This window comes from Sorex araneus, chromosome 6 (genome assembly GCF_027595985.1).
Source record: "Sorex araneus isolate mSorAra2 chromosome 6, mSorAra2.pri, whole genome shotgun sequence".
Taxonomy (NCBI): Eukaryota; Metazoa; Chordata; class Mammalia; order Eulipotyphla; family Soricidae; genus Sorex; species Sorex araneus.
Genome location: NC_073307.1, coordinates 22,986,030 through 23,012,686, shown reverse-complemented (window position 1 = coordinate 23,012,686; position 26,657 = coordinate 22,986,030). Strand labels below are relative to the sequence as shown.

The window sequence follows — 26,657 nt, the reverse complement described above, 5'->3', positions numbered from 1 at the left end:
TGGTGCGGAGGGAGGCCTTGCGGGCGGATCGGGCGCTCGGCGGCGGTGGCTGAGGGAGGTGGCGGGCGGGAGCGCGGGTCCGGCCGGCCCTGGCGATGGCGGACGCAGCGGCCTCCCCGGTGGGCAAGCGGCTGCTGCTTCTGTTCGCGGACACCGCGGCCTCGGCCTCGGCCCCCGCGGCGGCGGCGGCGGCGGGCGGAGATCCGGGGCCTGCGCTGCGCACTCGGGCCTGGCGGGCCGGCACGGTGCGGGCCATGAGCGGGGCGGTGCCCCAGGACCTGGCGGTGAGTGGCGGCCGAGACGGGCACTCGAGGCCGGGGCTGCGGGGCCTGCGGGCGGCCTCCCCGGGGGCCTTTGTGAGGGGGCGGTGGGGCGGGGGTGACCCAGTTCCGCGCCCCCAGATCTCTCCAGCGCCCCCCGCCGGCTTCGCGGCGCCCCGAGCTTTGGCCGGCGTGGCTTCCCGTCGGGGTACGCGCCCCTGTTTCCCGGGGCGGTGGGGGCTGGTGGGGGGCTGCAGCCGGGGCGCCAAGAGCTGTAGCCTCCACCCGGCAGGCCCCGCCTCCTGAGCGACCCCCTTTCTCAACGACCACCCCCCTCCAACCACACACACACACACACTCACGCGCGCGCGCGCACACACACACACACACACGCACACACACACACACCCCAAACACGCCTTCGGTGTAGGCTCCCCGAAACTCTGGGCTCCCGGTTCCCCTCGGAGTTGGGCCGGTGCTGCCGTTGCCCCCTGGAAGACCCGAACCTGTAAATTCCCAGCCTCTCCCCCGAGACCCCGCGCCCTGGCCCCATGCTCCGGCAGCCCCTGGTGGGGCGGGAATGTGGGCGATGGTGGGAGGCACCGAGGCTGCAGTTGAAGCTGCTCGGGGCTTTTTTTTTTTTTTTTTTTTAATCTGGCAATTACTTCCTCCTCGTCTGAGCCGGGCTCGGCCTGGCGATCCTCGCCAACGCCAGCACTCTGGACTTTGGGGCTCCTCGCTTTGCACTTCTGGGTGACAGGAGCTGCACTTGATAAGTTTGAAATCGGTCTTAGCACCCGAATGGGGCTGTTGGGTGGTTCTTCCCCCCACCCCCCGCTCCCAGCGGCTACTCCCCCTACCCGGAGCCCCCCACCCCCTCACCTTGGGTGAGGTTTTGTTTTGAATTTTTGCTTTAGGGCTTGGCTCTGTCTCGAGGTACTTGCCTTGGTGTATTTTGTGATTAAAGTTAACTAGCATTCGGGACCATGATGCGTTTTATTTTTCTTTTGAATGCTGCGGCAAAATAATGTTTGGGATTTGACAAACCTTTTTAGTTCCTTGTTCTGATAGTGGCCCTTGCTTCTCTATTGAGACGAGGCTGTGAAAAATGGAGGGGTTCTTTTGGAATTAACAAATCCGTAAGCAAAGAGAGGTCCATTTTCCAAACGAACTTGGCTTCTTGCAGGTATTTAATTCGACATAAACGAGAATGCATTCTACCTATTGATCATTTATGTTAGGCTTTCACCTCTCATATACATATATGCAAAGTTTATGGGTAGTTTCAGTTAATATTGCCTTATACTTTGCTTCTGCAACGTGAGTTTACTTGCTTTGTTCTTTCTCAGTGATCTATGATAAAAGGCTACTTGAACATTTAGAACTCTTTGGGATGGGGTTAGATTTGTTAAGAAGATACCAAGAATATACGGTTTTGTGGATGATAAAAAGGGGATTTCGAATGAAATTCCTGTATGCTTTCTTTAGAAGATAACCTTGCGGTTGGGACGTGAGAGAGGTGTCCGCAGATCTCGTAATTTATCACCTTGAATGCCTGGCAAGCATACTTAAGATCCACCATTACATGCATGTTTTGACCAAAGACTTTGTGCTCATCTTTTGGTCAGAACTTAATATTCCAGTTTCCCTCAGCAGGTGAATTGCTAATGAGCTCTGAACCTGAAATGGCTACCTAGTCACTTTGTGTTTTGCTGGGCTCCCTAAGGGCAGAGGTTTTTGAAACACACTGAGATACTATGCTAAATACTGGGTAATTTTACCACTGGGCGCAGGGAATTGGTGTCTCAAACCAAGTAAAAAGTTGTGGGGATTTTTTTTTTTTTTTTTTTTTTTTTTTTTTTTTTTTTTGCTTTTTGGGTCACACCCGGCGATGCACAGGGGTTGCTCCTGGCTCTGCACTCAGGAATTACCCCTGGCGGTGCTCAGGGGACCATGTGGGATGCTGGGAATCGAACCCGGGTCGGCCGCGTGCAAGGCAAGCGCCCTACCCGCTGTGCTATTGCTCCAGCCCCAGTTGTGGGGATTCTTAGCAATTACCGCAAAGTCTACAATTGCTTGTATCCTACACGGAGCCCTATGACAATGGAAGTAAAGTGTTTTGAGACTATAGTTATTCTTGTATGCATATCATGGGACATAGCCGATAAAACTGCCATAACAAAACTCAGGGCCTTTAGAATTTTCACCAGCTTGCAGAATTGCTCTAGAATTGCTGTTGCTGTGATGAGACAATTAATGACAGGATCAGGGCTTGTAGGTTGTTTTCTTTTTTTATTAAAGATTTTTTTTTTTTGGACCCTGGGCATGTGGGTCTTTCCAATTTGCACCACACACTGTAGTAAACACAACCGTCTTCCAATCAAAAGTGTTCTTCCTGTACTTAAGGGTGGAGTTTGCAAACTGCTGGCCTGTGATTGGATAGACTTTCATTCACTTATGTTTAAGATGTTTTCAGGCTTGCTTGGTTTTGAGTAATGCATGGCAGGGCGCCCCCTGTTAAGGATGAGTAATTGAGGGTTGAGGGAAGGAGTTTTTGAAGTGATTGAATACAGTTCTTGATTTTAGCCTCCATTAATGTCCTTTGTGATCAAGATAGCTTTCAAAGTATAATCCCGATTTACTTAATGAATCTTTTTTTTTGGTCAGTACCAAAGCCATGTGCTACCTTAAGATGAAATAAGAAAAAAGAAAAGCCAGAGTCCTGTTGATAGGGAGTTCTGTTGATAAGCATTTGATAGGTGGGTGGCATCTTCATCACAGCTGTGGCTGCTAAATAGAAATTTTTAGATGAAATAGAAAAACAGCTTTTTTCTTTAATCATGGAATACTAGCTTTATTTGTATTTCAAAATGGGCCTTTTTTTTTTTTCAAGTCCTGTAGCAAAATTAGTTTAATGGATTTTTATGCATTGATCTCCAGTTCTCCTAATTTGGCATCCTTTTTGTGATGTTTAATCATTGATCCAAATAAATTGCATAGACCTTGGGTCCTCATAAATAGGTAGACATAACAGGCACACGGACCACCCTGCCCCCCCCCAAATTGTAGAGTTCTTTTTTTTTTTTTCTTTTTTTTTTGCTTTTTGGGTCACACCCAGTGATGCTTAGGGGCTACTCCTGGCTTTGCACTCAGGAATTACTCCTGGCAGTGCTGGGGGGACCATATGGGATGCCGGGGATCGAACCCGGGTCGGCCGCGTGCAAGGCAAACGCCCTACCCGCTGTGCTATCGCTCCGGCCCCTGTAGAGTTCTTTTGTGTGTGTGTGAAGTAAGGTAGTTTTTATTGAATGAAACTTACTTAGAAAGATCTGAGGGGAGCAAAAGAAAGGAGTACATATTCAAGAGAGAACAGGGTTTTCTCCAGAATGAAAAACAAGCAAAGGAACAGAGAAGCAAGCAAGTGAGATACTGTTCAAAGGAGAACACAGGCTTGGAGCAAGCCAGATTTCTTCTTTTGGTTACAAAGCAAAACTTCATTTTGTAAAATGCCCCCAAATCAGAAGTATACACAGGAAAAGCCAATAATTTTCACTCTTTAGCTCCCTTGTAAGTTATCTTTGTTAATACTGATCCAAAATTTTTTTTTTTTTTTTTTTTGCTTTTTGGGTCACACCTGGCGATGCACAGGGGTTACTCCTGGTTCTACACTCAGGAATTACTCCTGGCGGTGCTCAGGGGACCATATGGGATGCTGGGATTCGAACCCGGGTCGGCCGCGTGCAAGGCAAACGCCCTACCCGCTGTGCTATCGCTCCAGCCCCCCAAAATTATTTTTAATAGAAACTGGACATAGTATAGGAGGTAGGTGCTTGCCTTGCACGTGACCTTCCTGGGTTTGATCCCTGGTACCCCCCTCTGGTTCCCCAAGTTCACCAGGAATGAACCCTGAACACAGAGCCAGAACTAAACCCTGAACCCAGCTGAGTGTGCCTCCTTCCCCGAAAATTTATTATCACTTGGGGGCCACACTTGGTAGTGTTGAAGGGACCATGCAATGTGGAGTATCAGACCTAGGACTCCCACTTGCAAAGCATATGGTCCATCTCTTTGAACCATCTCCCAGCTCCCCCAAATTATTTTTAAGAGGCCAGAGAGATAGTTCAAGGGGTAAGGTGCTTGCTCTGTATGTGGCTGACCCAGGGTTGATCTCTAGCACCACTTGGTTGCCTTAACATTGCCAGATGTAGCTGAAACCCGTACGTTCCCCAAATGATTTGTTTTTAAATTCATCTGTATAAAAGGATTTTTTTTTTTAGCAAATGGTATCATAGACTATCTGCATGCTGCTTTTTCCCCCACTTAACATGGGTATCTACAGATCTTACCTCATCCTTTTAGATAAGTACATTATATTTCATAGAATGAATGCATTCAATTTATTGTTAGCACTTGCTATTGACATTCAAGTTATCTTAATATTTTTGACATTACAAACAGTGCTGCAGAGAAGATACTTGTAAGCATATTCTCTGTGTAATCCTGTTTCATTTTATTAGTTTAGCCAGCGAGGTATGGAATTGTTGGAGTAAAGAATATATACTTTTTTTTTCTTTTAATGCTGGGAATCAAATCCAGGACCTCACACTTAAAAGGCATGTGCTCTACCACTGACTTTTTTATTTTCTTGCTGCCATTTTGTTTCTAATAAGACTGTAGCATTCAGGGGCTGGAGCAATAGCACAGTGGGTAGGGTGTTTGCCTTGCATTCGGCCGACCTGGGTTCGATTCCCAGCACCCCATATGGTCCCCCAGCACTGCCAGGAGTAATTTCTGAGTGCAGAGCCAGGAGTAACCCCTGTGCATCGCCAGGTGTGACCCAAATAGCAAAAATAAATAAATAAATAAAAGTGTAGCATTCAGAAGTTTGAGAAGATAGTTGCATGATCCCAACCCCATGCTTACTTCCTGGCACCATATATGGTACTTAGCACCCACTGAGTGTAACCCACAACATCTCTCTGCCCAGTTTTTGTTGTTAACGTGGTCGTTCATCTCACAGCAGCATACATATAGCTTGTTCCCTTCACTTGTGCCATCATTGGTGTCATCGGTCTGTCATTTTTGGCAATCTGATAGGTGAAAAAATAGTATCTAGCATTTTTACATCTAGTAATATTTTTCTGTTCATGTTTTCCCCCCTCATTTATTATTAGCCCTTTTGTTTTGCTTTTTGGTGCCAAGAGTGGACCTCAGCCTCTCATGTGCAAAGCAAGTGCCCTACCCCCCTGGTCTATATCCCCAGCTCTTGTATATGTTATTTATGCCAATTTATTACCCCTTAAAAATCCTGGGAGTTGGGGGCCGGAGAGATAGTACAATGGGTAGGGTTCTTACTGTGCACACTGCGGCCTGAAGATTTCTATCCCTGGTATCCCGTATGGTTCCCTGAATATCACCAAGAGTCATCCCTGAGTACAGAGCCAGTAGTAAGCTCTGAACACTACAAGTGTGGCCCCAAAACAGAAAAAAAACCTGCAAGCTGTTATCACTATGCATATCAGGGATTTGAACACCTTTACCTGTCAATTATGTAACAGTTATTTTCTCACACTTGTCTTTTGGCTTTGTTTATGAATTGTTTTGCTATACCAAGAAGAGTTTTTTTTTTTTTTTTTTGTATCATTAGATCAGGGTGTGTGTGTGTGTGTGTGTATCTGTGTGTGTGTCAGGCCTGGCTGTGCTCAAGGCTTACTCCTAACTCTGCACTCAGGAATTACTCCTGGCAGTGCTTGGGGGATCAGTGAGTAGCAGGGGTCGAACCCAGGTTGGCCTTGTCCAAGGAAAGCCCCTTTGCCATTTGTACTATTGCTCTGGCCCCAGTCATCAGATCAGATCAGATTTCTTGACTTCTCTTACTGGCTCTTCTTGATTTACTTGTTTGGGGAAAGCTCACCCATTTTTGTGCCCATATAAATATTCAGTTTGGTAGGTCCTCAAACAGAGTACAGGGGCTACTCCTGGCTCAGTGCTCTTGGGTCACTCTCTGGTGCTTAGGGGGACCATGTGGTACCCAGGATCAAACGCAGCCCTCCTGCGTGCAAAGTTTAGCCCACTGTCTGACCCAGTATTTTTGTTTTTCTGTTATTATTTTTCCCTTCAGATCTTACATCAGAGATTTTTATGATATGACTTGCAGGTGGGAGGATCTAAGTTTTTTTCCCGACTTAATAACCATTGTGGCAGCACCGATTTTATTAAACCATCTTTTTAATTTTGATTTTATTATCATTTCTTTTTGGTGCAGGACATTTAGCTCTTCACATGCAAGACACATGCATATGTGCTCTTCCACCCTGCTTCATCCCGAGCCCTTTATGATAGAATTAAATGATGCTTTTAGTGGTATTGGCTTGAATGTTTCTTTGCTATCTCAATACCCAGAACTTGCAGAGTGAAATGTATCTGCCTTTTTTTTTTCTTATCCTTTAATCTTTCATCTTTATCTGGGAAGAAAAGGTGGACTCCAAAGTACTCCTTTTATTTGATTCCAGATAATATAATAATTGTAGCAGTGTTCTGGCTAGTACCGTGTTTCATATATCTGGGAGTTTTCCAAGAGGAGTGAAAACCTATCTGCCAACCTCTCCTTTGTCTCAGGCTAGGTGGACTTTAAAATACTTCTCTACTTTGTTTCTCAATCATGTACTCGTTAGTCAGGTCCACAATAGTGTCCTGTTTTCTAGCGTGCAATCCGTCATTATTTATTTTGATTTATGGTCAGACATAGAACGTTAGCACTAATTGAAAAATGGGAATTTATGGAAGTTTTAATGATTATATTTTAGTGTTCTTTTTCTCTTTTGAAGTCTGAGGAACCTCATTTGTTGCCACAGATCCAGTTTAAGTGTAATTTTTTTTTTTTAGTAATTCCAAAAATGGAAAATATGAGGGCTGGAGAGATAGTACAGTGACTATGGCACTTACCTTGCAGGTGGCTGCCCGGATGGGATGCCTAGTATCCCATATGTACTCCCAGCGCTGCCAGCAGTTCCTGAGTGCAGAGCCAGGAAGTAACCCCTGCACACCACCAGATGTGGTCAAAAAAAAAAAAACCAAAAAATAAATTAAAAAAAATTTTAAATATGAGTGGTATTTTGATAGCTTATCCCGTTTATTAAATAGCACTGTCATCTGTTGTTCATCGATTTGCTCGAGCAGGCACCAGTAATGTCTCCATTGTGAGACTTGTTACTGTTTTTGCCATATCGAGTATGCCACGGGTATAGCTCACCAGGCTCAGGTGTGCTTGTGGGATAGTCTCGGTAGCTTGCCGGGCTCTCCGAGAGGGACGAAGGAATCAAACCCGGGTCGGCCGCGTGCAAGGCAAACACCCTACCCACTGTGCTATTCACATTAAACTATAGAATTCAGTTCTATTTTTTGCTTTTTGGGTCACACCCAGCGATGCACAGGGGTTACTCCTGACTTTTCACTCAGGAATTACTCCTGGCGGTGCTCAGGGGACCATATGGGATGCCGGGATCGAACCCGGGTCGGCCGAGTGCAAGGCAAACGCCCTACCCACTGTGCTATCGCTCCGGCCCCTCAATTCTATTTTTGAGTAGCAACACTGAAGCAAGAAAAGAGAAGGATGAACTTGCAGTTCATCTAGTCACAGGTTCTATTTATTAAATAAATAGAAAATATTTTTGTGGATCAGTATATGGTTTAGAGAACTCTAAAAAAGAGTATGTAACATTTGAGTGTGAATCCCTCTGAGCACATTTACCATCTTTTTTATTTTTCTTTTTGAGCCACACCAAGCTGTCCTCAGGGCTTATTCCTGGCTCTGCACTCAGGAATTATTCCTGGCAGAGCTTGGGACCAAATGAGATTCAAGGGATTGAACTCAGGTCAGCAGAGTGCAAGGCCAGTGCCTTACCTGTTGTATTCTCTCTCCAGCCTGAAAGTGTTTTGTTTTGTTTTTTTGTTTTGGGGGGGTTGTTTTGTCTTTTGGGGTCATATTCGGCAATGCTCAGGGGTTACTCCTAGCTCTGCATTCAGGAATTACTCCTGGCGGTGCAAGGGGGCCCGTATGGGATGCTGGAGATCAACCCCCCCCCCAATCCGCCACATGCAAGACAAGCTCCCTCCCCACTGGACTATCCCTCCCCGCTGGACTAATGCTCTGGCCGCCCAAAAGTTTTAATAGCTCTTTCTTAATTTGTATTTGCATTCTGTTTATTTCTGTTCTTTATACTGTGCCCACTGTTGATCACATTATATCCTCCTCCTTTAGGACCCAGGCATCTTTCCTCTTAATTACTCATTTGATTCTAAGAAGTGTCTCTCATCCCCCACCTGCCCGAGGAGTCATTCCCCGCCCCCAGCCCCTTAGTGCTCATTCGCCTACTTTTTATCCCTCCTACCTTGTTCTGGTTGATTTATTTCCACCAACACCCCAACCCCAAAAGGAGGGTAAGTAACAAGGCATTTTCTGTTGGTGACAGCTGGGGTGGGTTCCTGTCGGCTTTGCTCCCACAGGCCCAGGGGACACAACACCTGTTGCTGCTTCTCAGTTTTCCTCTGCCTTTGACAGGTTGGTGCCTTTTAAGCCCTCTGGCTCCACTAAGAGTCTTTTACCCTTGTTCTTTAGATAGGTAAAACCCTCCTGATTGTTCAGTAGTGACTTGTATAATATGACCTTTCTCTGTTTCGCAAGGACAGAAACTTCATTTTTTGGTATGTCTTCAGGGGTAATCAGGCTCTCAGGGACCGATTCTCACTAACCAAACCCTGGAGACTGATTTGTGAATCCACCTGAAAGGTTATTAATTTACAGTGGGAGATATACCTATCCAGAGATCAGCACAGAGCCCCCTTTTGGTCTGCTCAAGAGACCAAATAACAGATAAGAAAGTTCCTTAGTGTGTGAAGAATTAGATAAGGAAAACTGGGTGGTGCCAAAAAGATATTTACAGTAAGTAGCCCTGATTACCACTCCTCATTGTGTTGTACCCCTTTACCTTTTTCTTTTAACAATGTCATCCATCAAAATTCTAAAAGAAGACTGACTCTTCATCCTACATTCTATCACTTCTGTGGTAGGAAAACTTTCTGAATCTTCACCATATTATTTAGCACTTTGTGACTATCTCTTTTTTTTGTTGTTCTGTTTTGGGGCCACACCTGGCTGTGCTCAGGAGTTATTCCTGGTTCTGAACTCAACCATCATTACAGCTGTGCTCAGGCGACCACATGGATGCTGGGGGATCAAACCCCAGTAGGCCACATGCAAGGCAGGTACCATATCTGCTGTGCTAGTTCTCTGGCCCATGAACCTTTTTTTAAAAAGGCCTTTTTTCACCACCTGATCTTACAAAATGTTTAGAAGTCAATTTTAGGTTATTAAATTTTATATCTGAAATGTTACACAACTTTGGGGCTGGAGTGATAGCACAGCAGGTAAGGCATTTGCCTTGCATGCGGCCAACCCGGGTTCGAATCCCAGCATCCCATATGGTCCCCCGAGTACCGTCAGGAGTAATTCCTGAGTGCATGAGCCAGGAGTGACCCCTGTGCATCGCCGGGTATGATCCAAAAGCAAAAAAAAAAAAAAAGTTACACAATTTTAATTGTGTGCCCCCTGTTACAAGATAGTTGATTTATTTTTTTGTTTTTGAAGGGGGGGGCCACTCCCAGTGTTGCCCAGGGTTAACTCCTGCATTTGCACCCAGATCACTCCTGGCAGGGCTAGTGGTGCCGTGCCGGGGATTAAACCCGGTCAGCTGTATGCAAAGCAAGCAGTCTACCTACTGTACTACAGCTTTGGCCCAATTTAGTTCATCTTTAAATTATTTTTACTATGAAGTCACTACAGTTTTTGTTTTTGTTTTGCTTTTTGGGTCACACCCAGCAATGTACAGGGGTCACTCCTGACTTTGCACTCAAGAATCACTCCTGGTGTTGCTCGGGGGACCATATGGGATGCTGGGGATCTAACCTGGGTCAGCCACATGCAAGGCAAACACCCTACCCACTGTGCTCTCGCTCCAGCCGCCATTTTTATATTTTAATACATATTCACCCATTATTAGAATTGTTTATGTTCTTACCGTTGTGCTCTTTTCAGTTCACAATTTTGCTTTATCTCTTAATATGGCAGTTTTCCTGTGTTGCTAAATATTTGCATTAAGAGTGATTTGGGTTTTATGGTGCTACTCTGTATTTTCTGTTTTGCTTTTTTTTTTTTTCCCTTTTGCCTTTTGTGTCACACCCAGTGATGCTCGGTGGTTACTCCTGGCTCTGCACTCAGGAATTACTCCTGGCAGTGCTTGAGGTACCATATAGGAATGCTGGGGATTGAACCTGGGTCGGCTAAGTGCAAGGCAAACACCCTACCCGCTGTACTATTGCTCTGGTCCCTCTGTATTTTCTGTAGGTAATGTGTACTGCTTTCATAATTATTTGTTTTTGTTTTGGGGCTACACCTGGCAGTACTCAGGGTTCACTCCTGACTCTACTCAGAAATCACTCAGGTGAGGTTGGGGGATTATATGGTTTGCTGGGTGCTAAACTGGGTCAGTTGTGCACAAGGCAAGTACCTTACCAGCTGTGCTATCATTCCGACCCATTGCTTTCATAATTGAAAGAAAAGCAATAAATGCTCTTTAAGACAATCTTAGAAATGTTATTGGTTGAGTTATTTAACTGTTTGCATTTTATTGTATAACAAAATTATGATTTTAAACTTTACCAATAATGTGATAAGCGGTTTTGTGAATAAAGCCTTTTCTTTGGTTAGGATTATTTTCTAGAATTATTACTGGAAGTGAAATTGAGACACAGTGTGCACATTTTTTTTATGTTTTTCTTGCAAATGCTTTTTTTCCCCCCCTCTAAGTTTTTAGGTCACATCTAGCAGTACATCTAGACTACTTCCAGCTTTGTACTCAGGGGCCCCTCCTGGTGGTGCCCAGGGGATAATGCAAGACAGAAGCCTTAACTGCTGTCCTCTGCCTTCTTTTCATTTTGATTCTTTTGGTTTTGGGGCCACACCTTGTGGTGCTCAGGGACCACTCTTGGCAGGGCTTGGGGGGGACTACATGGGGTGCTAGGGTCAGTCTAGTGTAAGACAAATGCCCTAACTACTGTACTATCACTTAAGCCCCTTCTGTTCCTCCTTTTTAAAAAAAAGCCAATAATCCTAAAGACGATCCTTTGCAGTACTTACTGCTCCTATTTATAGGCAAGAGAAATAAGAAGCTCAACAAAGCAAAGTCACTTGCTCCTGACTACATGGCTGGAAAAATGGGGAAGCTGGACTCCAAATGCAGATCTTTGTGATTCCTTAGCTACTAAATAAAAAACACAGCACACACAGTAGCATGCTTGCCTTTTTGTTTATTCCTAAGGTACCATGTAGCATTTAATTTCTTGAAAATCAAAGGAAAAGGAACTAGAGAGAGAAAAAAATTGTTTGAAAATGCAGTCCTGTCAAGATGTCTTACAGTTTTGTAGTATCACTTTTAGGTAGGAAAATAGGAAAGTTGGGGAAAAAAAATTGGGGAAGCCTAGGAATTAGTCTCCCATCTCCTTTTCATAAGCTGTTGACTGTGAGCAAGGCGAGTCCCACCCACTGTACTATATATCTCTAGTTTTAAAATATATTTTCTTGTTTGTTCATAATGTCCTACAGGTATAAATCCTGTACGTTAATGCTTTGTGATTGGTTTTGCACCTTTTGTTTCCTTCCATTTAAATTTAATTTTCAATTTGACACCAAAGTTTACTTTTCCCCTTAAAAAAGTTAAATATAGGGGCTGGAGTGATAGCACAGCAGGTAGGGCGTTTGCCTTGCATGCAGCCAACCTGGGTTCGATTCCCAGCATCCCATATGGTCCCCTGAGCACCGCCAGGGGTAATTCCTGAGTGCAGAGCCAGGAGTGACCCTTGTGCATCGCCGGGTGTGACCCCCCCAAAAAAAAGAAAAAAACCCGTTAATTATATAAGTAGCACTGTAGCACTGGCCTCCCGTTGTTCATCAATTTGCTCGAGCGGGCACCAGTAACGTCTCCATTGTGAGACTTGTTGTTACCGTTTTTGCCTTATTGAATATGCCACGGTAGCTTGCCAGGCTCTGCTGGGCGGGCGGCATATTCTCAGTAGCTTGCTGGGCTTTTTGAGCAGGATGGAGGAATCTAACCCGGGTATAAAAATATACTTTAAAGAAGAAATTACTGATCAAACAAAAAGCTCCTGACTGCCTCATATTCTAGTTTTTCTCCTATCCTTCCCACCCGTCAAAGGATAATCCACAGCCTGCTTTTCCCCATATAGTATATCTTGAATATCTTTTTACTTTGGTTTATTAAGTTGGTTATTAATAAACTTTGGTTTATTGATCTCAATTTGTACAGCTTCTCTGTATTTTTCATAGCATAAAGTGTATTTAGCCATTATTCCAATTATAAAATGTTTTGTGGCTTATATTTTGATTTCCTTTCTCAATTGAACATTTTCCTTCCATGTGGTATTATTTTTTTTTAACGTGGTATTATTTTTGCTAGAACATTTTACCCTGTCCCCCTTGCTCCCCTCAAAACTATCAGCAGCTCCCCATTACCTATAGCTGTTAAACAGGTCCAGGACTCCGGCTTCTGAGAAACAGCTTAGTGACAAATCAGAGATTGTAGGGAATTAGCAGTTGGAAATTGCAGACATCTCTTAAAGATGTTCAGAAGCATGTTGGGGAGGACGAAAAAAGAAAGAAACTACCCTGCTGGCCAACAAGATGCCTGTACCACCAGGTTTCAGTTTATTATTCATTAACATGGCAATTAGCCCTTTGGAGCACACTTAACCTCCTCTTCATCCTCGAACACTTGAATTTGCTTTTGTTTCCCTGCCTCTGCACCTGCTAAAGTCTTTTATTTCGCTTTTCTGCCTGAAGAATGCAGCTTGTCCTTTAGACCCTACTTTGTATGCTCCTACCTCTTCTGTGAAAAATGATCTCGTTTACAAAGGCAGGTACCTTCTCCACACTGATGGGGAATCTTTGTAATTGCTTCGCATATATCTGTAATAATCCCTGTTCTTTCCGACTGACTCATGTAGGGTCCAAGTCCCAAGTACTAGCTTGTTCACCTTTATATTCAAGGTCCTGGCAAGGGCCAAACGTATAAGTGGTATTCTGTTTTTAGTGAGCGGGTAAATAAATGATACTTATATTAATGAGTAAGAATGGCCTGTGGAGAAACAGACAGATGGTTATGTGATTATGTGACAAACGTCGAGGCCTTTACTACTCGGATTACTATTGAGTTTTTTTCAAGCAGTAATTTATTTGGTATTTTAAAAGAATTTTATTTCAGTGTCACTGAAATTAATGTAAACCACATGTAAGCAATAAAAGGAAATGTGAAATGAAACAAGAGTTTTAACATAAACTAATGATGTGTTTTACCTCTATCCTTGGGTTCTAACTGTAGTATGTACATACTAGAAAGTCTAACTTGAAAATATAAATATAAAAAAAAATACACTTTTTTTTGGTGCCAGCGATTGAACCTAGAGCTCATGCATGCATGGTTTGCATTCCAGGGCCAAGCCCATCCCCTTAAACTTAAATTTTATTTTTTTAATTTTTAGTTTTTGACCACACCTGTCAGTGATCAGGAGTTACTCCTGATGGTAGAACTCAGGGGACTGTATGAGGTATCGGACAAGGCAAGTGTCCAACCCATTACACTTTTCTCTCCAGGCTCCTGTCCAACTATTTTAATCCTGTTTTGAATATCAGCTTACCTTGGTCATCTCTGAACCCAGCCCAACCTCTTTCATTGATTTTTTTTTTCAGTTTATATCCCTTATTTCTAGCCTCTTTCTAGCCTACTTTAATTTAAAGTATTCATATTGTGTATTTTATTCTGAAATAATTCTTTACCTTATATGTTCTAACTTGTTTCATTTTTCTAGCAAAGAGGTGAAGCATAGTGCTAGGACTAGCTAAGCCTTACCTTGAGAGAGTATGTTTACATAGATCCACATCCTATATTGTTATCAAAACAAATTCATATTGTTAGCCTGGAGCTGTTGCTTGATCCCAGAAGATGTAGCACTATGGTAGATGTCAAGTTAAACACTTTGTTCTTTATCCTTTGCCCAGACAGGTTAAGAGATAATTGCTCTTAAATTAGGTGAAATTTGGCTCCCATGTGTTTCAACTTTTCTCTGATGTTTTCAGATATGTGATGATGATTCATAGGAGTAGTTAACTTTTTTGATGTTCAAGCTCTGTACAAAGAATAAAAACCATTACAACTTTAGTACAATGGCTTCCTTTAATGCTCTTGTATTTGTGTATTAAAATGGCTTGTAATTTTGTGACTGTGTTGATCGGGGGAGCGGGGCTGGAGGTTTGGGGTCTACTCCCAGTTTCATATCCAGGGATTTGCTCTTAGGGACCATGTGGTGCCAGGAATTAAATTGTATGCCACCAACAAAGGAAACACCTTTTTTAAGAAAATATTTTATTTTTTCAGCGGGTAGGCCATTTGCCTTGCACGCGGCCAACCCAGGTTCGATTCCCAGCATCCCATATGGTCTCCTGAGCACCGCCAGGAGTGATTCCTGAGTGCAGAGCCAGGAGTAACCCCTGTGCATCGCCAGGTGTGACCCAAAAAGCAAAAAAAAAAAAAAAAAAATTATTTTTTATCATTTGGTTTGAGAATCACACTAACAAAGCACAGGACTTACTCCTAGCTCTGCACTCAAAATATGTAATGCCCGATACCAAACCTGGGTTAACTGCGTGCATGGGAAGTGCCCTACCTGTTGGACTATTACTCTGGCCCCCAAAGGAAGCACCTTAACCCCTTTACTAATTACTGTCTAGCCCTCATAATTGATTTCTTGTTTGTTTGGGGGACTCTATCCAGTGGAGCTCAGGGCTTCCTCCCCACCTGCACTCAGGAATCACTCCTGGCAGGCTCAGAGGACCATGTGTGGTATCAGGTGATCAAACCTGGACTGGCTACAATGTAGCAAGGCAAGCACCCTATCCACTGTCTATTGCTCCAGCCCCTCACTTTGATTTTATTGTTTGGCTAGTCTGGGGTCCACACCCAGCTGTGTTCAGGGCTCACTGTGGACTGGGTTTAGGAGATCATGTGCAGTGTCAATAATTGAACCCTGGTGGGCTGCATGCAAAGCAAGTGCCTCAACCACTGTACTCTCTGGCCCCTGATTTTTGCTCAGTAGACCATATGCAGTGTTGGGATTCAAACCAGTGTCAGGGCTGCAGCTGTTAACTATTGTACTTTCTCTCTGGTCCCTCATATATTGAGTTTTAGAAGTGGTTTGCAAACTATTACAGTCATCATAGTTTACAGGTGTCTGACAGGTTTTCTTTTTCTATTCCTTTTTGGGTTTTGGGCCACACCCCTTGATGCTCAGAGTTTAATCCTGGCTCTGCAATCAGAAAATACTCCAGATGGTCCAAGGGAAACTATGGGATGCCAGGGATTGAATCTGGGTTGGCTGCATGCACGGCAATGGCCTTACTGCTTGTACTGTCTGATCTTCAGTCCCTGTCTGGTTCTCTTAGTGATGCCCATAGAGCATTGTGTCATTCAGAGTCGCTGTCAGCGTCGGTTTTGAACACTCCATGCACTCCTTGTCATGGCTTGTAAGGCCTTATTTGATTTCTATCCATGCTTTCTTCTGGCATCAATCTATCTTTCTAATGATACTTCTGTTTTGGTCTCTGATATCAAATCCAAGTCTTTTTTTCCTTTACCAGACCTCATACAGCCTCATACATATAATGCTTTACTGCTGAGTTACATTCCTGGCTCCCTAGTAATGTTTAAATAGTCCCTTACTTTTTGTTTGTTTTGATTTTGATTATGCTCTTTGGTGCTCAGGGGTTACTCCCTGCCCTGGTACTTGGTGGGACACAGGCCTTGTGGTGCTATGAATCAGACCTCCCGCATGCAAAACACATGCTTCAGCCCACTGAGCTGTCTCTGCTCCTGTCCCTTACACTTATATGTTAAGTATAAGCTGGGAGATCAAATTCTCGCAAACTGAAGTCAGTTCTTAGTTTCACTGCTAGAACCAATAAAAATAATTTCCAGGGGCCAGACCAATAGTATAGCAGGTAGGGCATTTGCCTTGCATGTGGCTGAGCTGGGTTTGATCACCAAGTCCCCTGAGGCCACCAGGAGTGATCCCTGAGTGCAGAGACAAGATTATTCCTGATCATCACCAATGTAGCTCAAAAACCAGTCTATATACACTCTCTTCTCCCAACTCTACATCACTTCCCTGAGTTCCTGTCCCAACTTTGACTAGACCCTTAATGGCAACTATACAGATGCATACTTATACGCATGCACATCCCTTGTGCTAGCAGCTTGATAGAACCCTATTTTGGGGGTGTTGTGGGGTGGGGTTTAGATCATACCCAGAAGTGCCTCTAGGCTCCTGCTTGCTCTGGGATCAGTCTTGGTGGTACTCAAGGCAATCAGTTGTGGTGTCAGGAAATCAAACAGGTTGACAAAGTACAAGGCAAACACTTAACTCTGTAGTATTTTCCAGCCCCTATAACTTATTTTATTTTATTTTATTTGGTTTCTTTGGGGGGCACTATACCTGGTAGTGCTCAGGGCTTAGTCCTAGCTCTGTGCTCCAGGATCTTTCCGGGCAGTAATTGGGAGCCCATATGTGGTGGCCGGGGTTGAACCTGTATTGGTCATGTGCAGGACAATTGCCTTTCCCATTGTACTATTTCTGTAGCACCTAAAACTCTAATTTTATTTGTTCGTTTTTGGTTTTAGACCACACCTGCCAGTGAGCAGAGGTTACTCCTGGAGGTACTCAGGGTACCATATAGGATTCCAGGGGTCGAACTCGGGTCAGCCGTGTTCAAGGCAAGATTCTACCTGCTGTTCTATCACTCCGGCCCCTAAAACTTTAATTTTTGATCCTGGTATTCAAAGTTTGCCACACTAAGCCTTTTTCTCCCCAGCTTCATCTGTTCCTTCCTTCCCTACAGCATGCTATTGTTAGCTGCCGGCCAGCCTATAACTTGACTGGCACTTTCCTTGACCTCAGCCCACACCAGTTTCTCTGCATACCTATTACGTTGGACGATTCTTCAGATTTTAATTTATTTCTCTTTTGTTTTTTTCTTTTTGGATCACACCTGGTGATGCACAGGGGTTACTCCTAGCTCTGCACTCAGGAGTCACCCCTGGTGGTGCTCGGGGCCATATGGGATGCTGGGAATCGAACCTGGGTCAGCCGTGTGCAAGGCAAACGCCCTATCCGCTGTGCTATTGCTCCAGCCCCTATTTCTGATTATCTTAAGGCATGTTATTGCTCAAGTAACACATCATAATTGGTTCTGGTTTTGAGTGCAGTCTATATGCATAGAACTGGGGTCTGCTCTATGCAAGGCAAATGTCTAAACCCCTGTACTATTTCTTTGGCAGGATTATTTTTATTTCATCTTTATATATTTACATATTTACAGCAAACTGACAGTCAATCTTGAAATAAGACCAGTCGTGTCTTATTGCAAGGGAAGATGACAAGCTTGAGAAGGAACATGTGGCGTGGTAAACTTCTGCAATAGAGTGGAGCTAAGACTCAGATCATGCCTCCGAGCACGTAGGCCTCAGCTTCGTTCATTATTCTGCTTCCTTTTTTTGGTGCCTGAATCTACATTTGGCTTTTAATCTTTTTTGAAGTTATTTGATGTTGTATATTATTCAACTAGAACACACATGGATAGTCCATTATTATAATCAATGTAGCTCAGATCTTCATGCTCTTCTTTCTTTCTCATCACAGTTGGTAAATGTTTGTTTTAAAGTATCAGTAAAGGGGGGGCTGGAGCAATAGCACAGCGGGTAGGGCGTTTGCCTTGCATGCGGCCAACCCGGGTTCGATTCCCAGCATCCCATATGGTCCCCCGAGCACCGCCAGGAGTAATTCCTGAGTGCATGAGCCAGGAATAACCCCTGTGCATCGCGGGGTGTGACCCAAAAAGCAAAATAATAATAATAATAAAATAAAATAAAAATAAAGTATCAGTAAAGGGCCAGAGGGATAGAACAGTGTTAAGGCATTTGCCTTGTATGTAGTCAACTTGATTCAAATCCCTGGCACCAGGGTTCAGTCCTGAACAGAGCCAGGAGTAACCCCTAAGCACCACTATGTGTGGCCCCCAAACAATAAATAAATAAACAAATATATGTATATATATATATATATATAAATAGGGCAGCAGTGAAATTCACATGGCATATTATAAACACTGAAGTCACAGTATCACATAATGAATTTAATATCTTTTTTTGGTTTGTTTGTTTGTTTGTTTGTTTTTGGGTCACACCCGGCGATGCACAGGGGTTACTCCTGGCTCTTCACTCAGGAATTACCCCTGGTGGTGCTCAGGGGACCATATGGGATGCTGGGATTAAAACCCGGGTCGGCCGTGTGCAAGGCAAACGCCCTACCCGCTGTGCTATCGCTCCGGCCCCTGAATTTAATATCTTGGCTAACTTTTCAGCAGGTACTACAGAAAAATTCCCAAGTACTAAATTCACAAGTATTACCTAGTAAGCCTAATGCTAGGCTGAGCAATGGCTTAAAAACATATTTTTCAGATAGAAGTTCCCTGAATTTTCACATAGTTGTAACTATAATACATACATACACACATACCTCCACATATGATTGAATGACTATGCTCACAAAAGCTGTTATGAATTCAGTAGCAATTTTATGTATTTGAGGGGTTTATTTTGGGGGGTGGGCATGGTGCACACCCAGCAATGCTCAGGGATTACTTCTGGCTCTACACTTAGGAATCCTGGTTGGGTTCTGGGGACAACATGGGATGCCGGGAATCTAATCAGGTTGGCTGTGTGCAAGGCAAGCACTCTACCCACTGTACTATCAGGTCCTGTGGGTTTGAGGTTTTGTTTGGTTTCCAGGCACACCTGCCTATGCTCAGAGCTTACTCCTGGCTCTGTGCTCAGGGATTGAATGTGGATAAGCCACATACAACACAAATAGCCTTCTGTGTTCTCTGGCCCTGAGTTTGAGATATTACATGACCTCATATAGTTGAAGAATAATAGTGAGTACATGTGCACGCCCCCTGATAGTCACAGGAAGTGCTTGGTGCCTCTAACTTCACGGTTGCTCACTGGGACTTAACAGCTGTGGAGATTCTGACACTTTCCCGCATTACTCATTGTTGCCTTAGGAGACTTTCGGTGAGAAATTCCTCATGGAACCAAATGGTTTGAAAGAGTTTCTGAGAAATTGCTTTCTTTTCTTTCCCAAAGAGAACTAACTGTACGGTGGAACTATACTGCAGTCTTCTCTGTTTTCAGGCCGACCTAGGAAGCTCAGCCAATTATTACTCAGCCACAGCAGCTACCTGGATCCTTAATGCTTGCTTTAGTTTTCCCTTTTTGCACTTTGACAGTCACTTCTGTTGTTTTCTTGGCTTTAACCGCGTCCTCCCTCCCTCCCTCTCCCTCTCTCTCTCCTCTCTCTCCTCTCCCCTCTCTCCCCTCTTGTTCCTCTCTCTCCTCTCTCTCCCCACACCCAGTGGTGCTCAGGGCACTCCTGGCTCTGCACTCAGGAGTTACTTCTGATGTGCTTGGAGAGCCCATATGGAATGCCGGCAATAAAACCCAGTTTGGCCAGTTTGGCCGCATGCAAGGCAAGCGCCTTACCCGTTGTACTATCTTTCTGGCCCCCCTCCTTTTTTCCCTAATTCTGGGCATAGAACCCATGGCCTCACAAGTGCAAGGCAAGCAAGTGATATATTTCTGAGCTACAATTCTAGCCCCTTGGCCCCATTTCTTACCTGTGTATCCTCTGAACCATATTCCAGCCCTCTAGTTTATAATTTATTACTTTGTTGCATGTGTTTGCTGAAAGTGAAGAGAAGAAATTCTTTTGTTGTTGTTATGTTTTTGGATCACAGCTAGAGTACTCAGGGATCACTCTTGGAGGGTCGTGGGGGAGCTTATGTAGTGCCAGGGCTCAAACCCAGGTCCACTGCTTGCAAGGCAAGTGCCCAACCTGCTAGCTCTCCAGCCTGAAGCCAAGCAAAATTCTTTGAAAATGAGGAGGATATAAATACATATACTCAGGCTGGAGCGATAGTACATGGGTGGGCATTTGCCTTGCATGCAGCTGACCTGGCTTCAATCCCCGACATTCCACATGGTCCCCCAAGCACCATCAGAAATAACTCCTGAGTGCAGAGCCAGGAGTAACCCCTGAGCATCACTGGCTGTGACCCCAAAAAAGCAAAATAAATAAATACATATACTCTAGACTTTTTGTGATTATATATTTATATTTGTGAGCTATAGTTTAGGCATTAGTTTTATTGATTTTTAATACTGAGCTTTTTACATTGTATTAAATTATAGAAGTTAAATTTTATATTGAACAATAAAGCATATTAAAAAATGATAGTTCTGTTTCGGGTTTTTTTGGGGGATGCATATCTGCTGGTGCTCAGGGTCCACTCCTGTCTCTGCTTGGGCCTTGCCTACTGCTGGTACTTGGGAGACCATTTTCGGTGCCAGGTTCGAGCCAGTGTCAGCTGCATAATAGACTACTGCCTCAACCTGTGTACTCGCTCCAGTTTGATAGAAAAATGCAGTCCTTTAATAAGACTCAGGTGTAAAAACTTCTTTTTCAGGTGCTGGGGATGTGGCTGGGGGGGATTGATCCACACCCAGCAGTGCTCAGGACTCACTCCTCCCTTTGTGCTCAGGAAATCATTCCTAGGGGAACTCCAATGTCCTTACAGTGTGCCTGAATCAAGCCCCCTTGGGCCCAGGCACCTGTACTGCTGTTCTTATTTGTTTGGTTTTTTTTGTTTTGAGCCACACCCAGTGATGCTCAGGGTTACTTCTGGCTCAGCACTCAGGAATTGCTTCTCGTGGTGCCTGGGGGAACCATATGGGATGCCAGGGGTCAAACCTGGGTGGGCCACGTACAAAGCAAACACCGTATCACCGTACTATTGCTCTGGCCCCCAACCTGTTGTTCTGTCTCAGCCACACTCGTATAACTTCTAGTCTATTTTTAAAAGTGCAGTGTTTCTTCTGAAAGAAGCAAAGCATTGTGCTGTGCTTGCAGCGTGCCACTGCTAGTAGTTGATGGCCTGGGCCTGAGTGAGTTGCTCCTGCTGGTACTTGGGGATCATGTGGTACCCAGAATTGAACCTGGCCTTGTGTAGGTGGTGCATGTACTTGGCCCAAGTAGGCAGGTGGTCTCTTTCGCTGTTTCGTCTTTTGAATTATGTACCATGTATATGACATTATTTTGATATATCACTTACTCAAAAACAGACTAGGACCAGTTATGTAGCTCAGTAATAGAATGTCTGCCTTGCACATGTGAGACCCTGGGTTTGATCCCTGGCACCTCAGAAAAATAAAGGAAACAATAAACAATACCTGTAGAGAAGATCACTCTTAAGGCAGATGCACCATGCAGCAGATGTCGTAGTGGGCTAAGACTAGCTTTCTTGAACTGAAGCTAAAATAAAGTTGTTGTTTTTCTTTTTGAAATCTGCTAAAAGAATTTAAAAACAAGTTAATAGAACTTTGCTGCAAGGAAGCTATTCAAAATGGTGTTTATTTACTTAAATATTTATACCTGTTTAAAATGTTTTGATGCCAGGTATTTAGCATGAACTATATCTCGAGCCCATTTTATTCGTTGCAGTGCAGGAATTTTCCAAATGTGACCCCTGAACAACAATTTATTTCCTTTTTCAGATCTTTGTAGAATTTGATGGCTGTAACTGGAAACAACACTCCTGGGTTAAAGTTCATGCTGAAGAGGTTATTGTGCTTCTGCTGGAGGGGTCTCTGGTATGGGCACCCCGGAAGGACCCAATCCTTGTCCAGGGCAATCGAGTCTCAATTGCACAGTGGCCAGCCCTGGTGAGTAACTTTTATTATCTAGAAAAATTATTAGAACTTCAGTACTATGCTCTATAATATTTATCAAATATCTGGATACTTTAGAATTATCACAGTCTTGTGTTTTATCCTAACATATTTATTTTGAAGTTACCAAAGGAAAGATTGGATCGTTTCTCCCTCCTGTGTAATACAAGGGTCCTACCTTATTATACTATTGCTCTGACCCAAATGCAGGATTTTCTTTTTCCATTCATCTGTTGCCAGACACATAAGATGCTTCCAGGTTTTAGTTACAGTAAATAACGCTGAATTGAACATAGGGGTGCAGATATCTCTAAGATTTCCATTTCACTGCTTTTAGTAACATACCCAGAAATTGCTGGATTATGTGATAGTTCTACCTTTAATTTCTTTGTTGTTGTTGTTGTTGTTGGTCCACTTCCAGCAGTGTTCAGGGCTTACTCCTGGCTCTGCGCTCAGAGATCACTCTTGGCCGGAGTCAGGGACCATAAAGGATACCAGGTCAGCTGTGGTCAAGACAGGCATCCTACTTGCTGTATTATGTCTTTGGCCCCAGCCTTTAATTTGAGGAACTTCCATGCTGTTTTCCAGAGACCACCAGCTTACAATTCCACTAAAAGTGCAAAAGGACTCTCTCTCCTCCACATCCTTTCTAGTTTGTTGATCTTTTCTGGTTTCTTGTTTTTTTTTTTTTTTTTTTTGAGGGAGTCCACAGCTGGTGGTTGTTGAGGGACCCTGTGGTGCAAGGCATTGAACCAGGGGACTCCACATGCAAAACATGTGATGAGTTGAGCTGTCTCTCTGGCCTATTTGGTATCTTTTGTCTTTGTTTTTGTTTGGGGGCCACACAAGTCGATACTCAAGGTTACTCCTGGCTCTGTGCTCAGGGCTCACCTCTGGCAGGCTTGGGGGACAATATAGGGTACCAGGGATCGAACCCTGGGTCAGCTGCTTGCAAAGTGGGCACCCTACCCTCTGTACTGACACTCCAGCACCCAATAATAGCTTTTTTTTTTTTTTACAGGAGTAGGGTGATCTCATTATGAATTTGATTTTCATTTTCCTAATGATTTTTTTTAATTTTTTTATTGAGTCACCATGTGGAAAGTTACAAAGTTTTCAGGTTTAAGTCTCAGTTATACAGTGCTCGAACACCCATCCCTTCACCAGTGCACATATTCCACCACCAAGAATCGCAGTATAGCTCCACCCAGTCCCCCCACACCCCTAGCTCCCCCATACCCCTAGCCCTCCCCACCACCCCTAGCCCCCCCCTTGCCTGTGTAACTGATAAATTTCACTTTACTTTCACTTTGATTGCATTCAGTATTTCAACAAAACTCACTATTATTGTTCGGAGAGTCTCCCCACTAAAGTCAGACCTGCTGAAAAGGAAGCATTTGACAATTTGTTTTCCATTGCTGAGGATGAAGAGGTATGAGGTCGAGTGACCGCACTTAGTGGCCTCACAGTTTTGGGTTTCTGTATTTTAGTAAGTAACTAAGTCCAGAGAAAGATCTGCCAGGAATTGTATCATTGCAAACTAGCACTTCTCAATTATATTATATTCCACATATGAGTGCAATCTTTCTATGTCTGTCTCTTTCTTTCTGACTCATTTCACTCAACATGATACTTTCCATGTTGATCCATTTATATGCAAATTTCATGACTTCCTGTTTTCTGACAGCTACATAGTATTCCATTGTGTATATGTACCAGAGTTTCTTTAACCAGTCATCTGTTTTGGGGCACTCTGGTTTTTTCCAGATTATGGCTATTGTAAACAGTGCTGCAATGAACATAGAAATGCAGATGCCATCTCTACTATACCTTTTTGCCTCTCCGGGATATATTCCCAAAAGTGGTATTGCTGGGTCAAATGGAAGCTCAATTTCTAATTTTTTGAGAATTATCCATATTGTTTTCCAAAAGGGCTGAACGAGTCGGCATTCCCACCAGCAGTGAAGAAGAGTCCCTTTCTCCCCACATCCACACCAATACCGGTTGTTCATTTTCCTAACGATTTGTGATGTTAATCCCCTCTTTGGCCATTTTTTATGTTTTGTTTGGGGAAAATGTCAATTCAAGTTTTTTTTATTTTGTTTTGCTGTTGGGTGGTATGAACTCCTTCTATTAAAAAAGAAACTCGCGGGGCCGGAGCGATAGCACAGCGGGTAGGGCGTTTGCCTTGTACGCGGCCGACCCAGGTTCGATCCCCGGCATCCCATATGGTCCCCCAAGCACTGCCAGGAGTAATTCCTGAGTGCAAAACCAGGAGTAACCCCTGAGCATCGCTGGGTGTGACCCAAAAAGCAAAAAAAGAAAAAGAAAAAGAAACTTGCTCTCTAAGCCCTTGAACAAAATACTCCAATAAAGTTTAACTGAGTATCCATTTATTTCTTTGTTGATAAAACATAATGATTTCATAGTTTTTTCTTAAATTCTGTGGCTAATCATATTCAAATTATTTCTAGGGACTGGGGAGATAGTGCAGCTGGTAAGACATTTGCACTTGGCAGACCCAGTTTTGATTCCTATTCCTCTGTAAGGTCCCCTGAACCCACCAGGAATGACCCCTGAGTGCAGAGCACGAGATGTGGCCCCCCCAAATATATATATGTGTGTGTATACATATCACAGTCACTGAGATCCCGTTGCTCATCAGTTTGTTCGAGCAAGCACCAGTAACGTCTCTCGTTGAGACACTTATTGTTTTTGGCATATCCAGTACACACGGGTAGCTTGCCAGGCTCTGCCGCATGGGCTCGATACTCTCGGTAGCTTACTGGGCTCTCCGAGAGGGGCGGAGGAATGGAATTTGGGTCGGCCGCGTGAAAGGCGAACGCCCTGCCGCTGTGTATACATATAGATAGAAATAAAACCTTTTAAACTATTATCTCGTATCATTTACAAAATTATCTTCTAGTACAGCCCCACCGTCTGTACTATTCCTCCACCTATTATTTTTTGGTTTGTTTTTGAGCTGCTTTGGACTGTGTTCAGGCTCTGTGCTTAGGAATCACATCTGGCAGGGCCATTTCCAGTGCCAGGGATTGAACTTGGGTCAGCTGCATGCAAGGCAAGCACCTAACCCTTGTACTATCTCTCTGGACTGTCATTTGTCTTTATAGAGCTTTTAAAAGAAACTTAAATGTTTATAGCTCACTGGATGACTTTTGTCAAGTCAGTATGAAATAGTATAATGAGTTTATGATGTGCATTTATTATACCAGCGTTATTTTAGAAATTTCATAAGATTTTAGGACTTTTAGGTGCCAGAGCAATACTGCAGTGAATGGGGCCCTAGCCTTGCATGTGGCTGACCCAGGTTTGATTCTGGCATTCCATATTGTCCCCTGAGCATTGCCAAAGCCAGGGGTAAGCCCTGACCATTGCCAGGTCTGCCCCAAAAGCCATAAAAGAAAAGAAAGGAAAAAAGAAAGAAAAAAATTTTAGGACTTCTAAAGATGATAATGGAATAACTTGTAGTTCTGAGAATTTTACACTAATTTAGTCCTCTTGAACTGGCATGATTTGCCAGATACCTGGTCAGAATGAGGAATTTCCCATTCTTGTACTTTTGAGTTGCAGGACTATTGAGCTGTGTTTGGCTCCAGTTTGCTTTCTTTAATTATTAAGAGGACTGGAGGCTGGGCAGGGAATGTTTCCAATGACTTAGTAGGCTTTAGTTTATCTGTAATTACCAGGGTGAAAGGTATATTAACAATGCATATTTTAGATACTTGATTTGTTATTTATTTTCTTTTTTCCAAGTTTTAACCAATTTCTTGTCCTTGTCCTTCAGACTTTCACTCCTTTGGTAGATAAGCTGGGTTTGGGTTCTGTGGTGCCAGTTGAATATCTTCTGGATCGTGAGCTTCGTTTCCTGTCAGATGCTAATGGATTGCATTTGTTCCAGGTACTCAAATTCAAAATTCATTGCTTTTCTTGCTGATTTCTTTTGATTATAAACATGGGTGTTTCCTCTTGTCTTAAAACAAATGCTTTTTCCTTATTATCCCCTGTGTAAATAAAGTTGATCTCCTTTTGCTAATTGAGGCTTTTTTTTTTCCCCCACTACACACCCTTAACACCTGGGGCTGGGGAGTGCCTTGAAGTGCTGGAGCACTGGCTTTCCCAAGCCTGCTGGACTCCTGGCTCTGCGCGGTTCTTTAAACACTATTGGGAGTCCTGGAGTAGCCCAAAGCACTAGTAGGTGTGACTAAATTGGGTGGAGGGCACAAAAATTAATAAAGCACTAAAGGATTACTCTTCTTTTGTTGCTATTGTTTTGGGACCACACATAGCTGTGCTCAGGACCTACTTCTGACTCTACTTAAGGATCACTCCTAGCTGGGCTCTGGGGACCCTGTGTGGTGCTGGGGATCAAACCTGGGTCAGGCAAGTAAGTACAAAGCAAAGTCCTACCCAC

At 43.7% G+C, this 26,657-nt stretch overlaps 1 protein-coding gene across 2 annotated transcripts in view; it reads left to right on the top strand.

Moving 5' to 3' along the window:
- Positions 1-26,657, top strand: part of KDM3B (lysine demethylase 3B) — an 84,774-nt gene continuing 58,117 nt past the window's right edge. Inside the window, exons 1-3 of one of the 2 annotated variants that reach the window (XM_055141435.1) lie at positions 1-284; positions 22,052-22,219; positions 26,031-26,144. In XM_055141435.1, coding sequence (XP_054997410.1) covers positions 96-284; positions 22,052-22,219; positions 26,031-26,144 — 471 coding nt within the window. In that variant the 5' untranslated portion in view covers positions 1-95. Of the gene's footprint in view, positions 285-22,051; positions 22,220-26,030; positions 26,145-26,657 lie in introns of those variants that run through there. The other variant, XM_055141436.1, reaches the window with a different exon arrangement.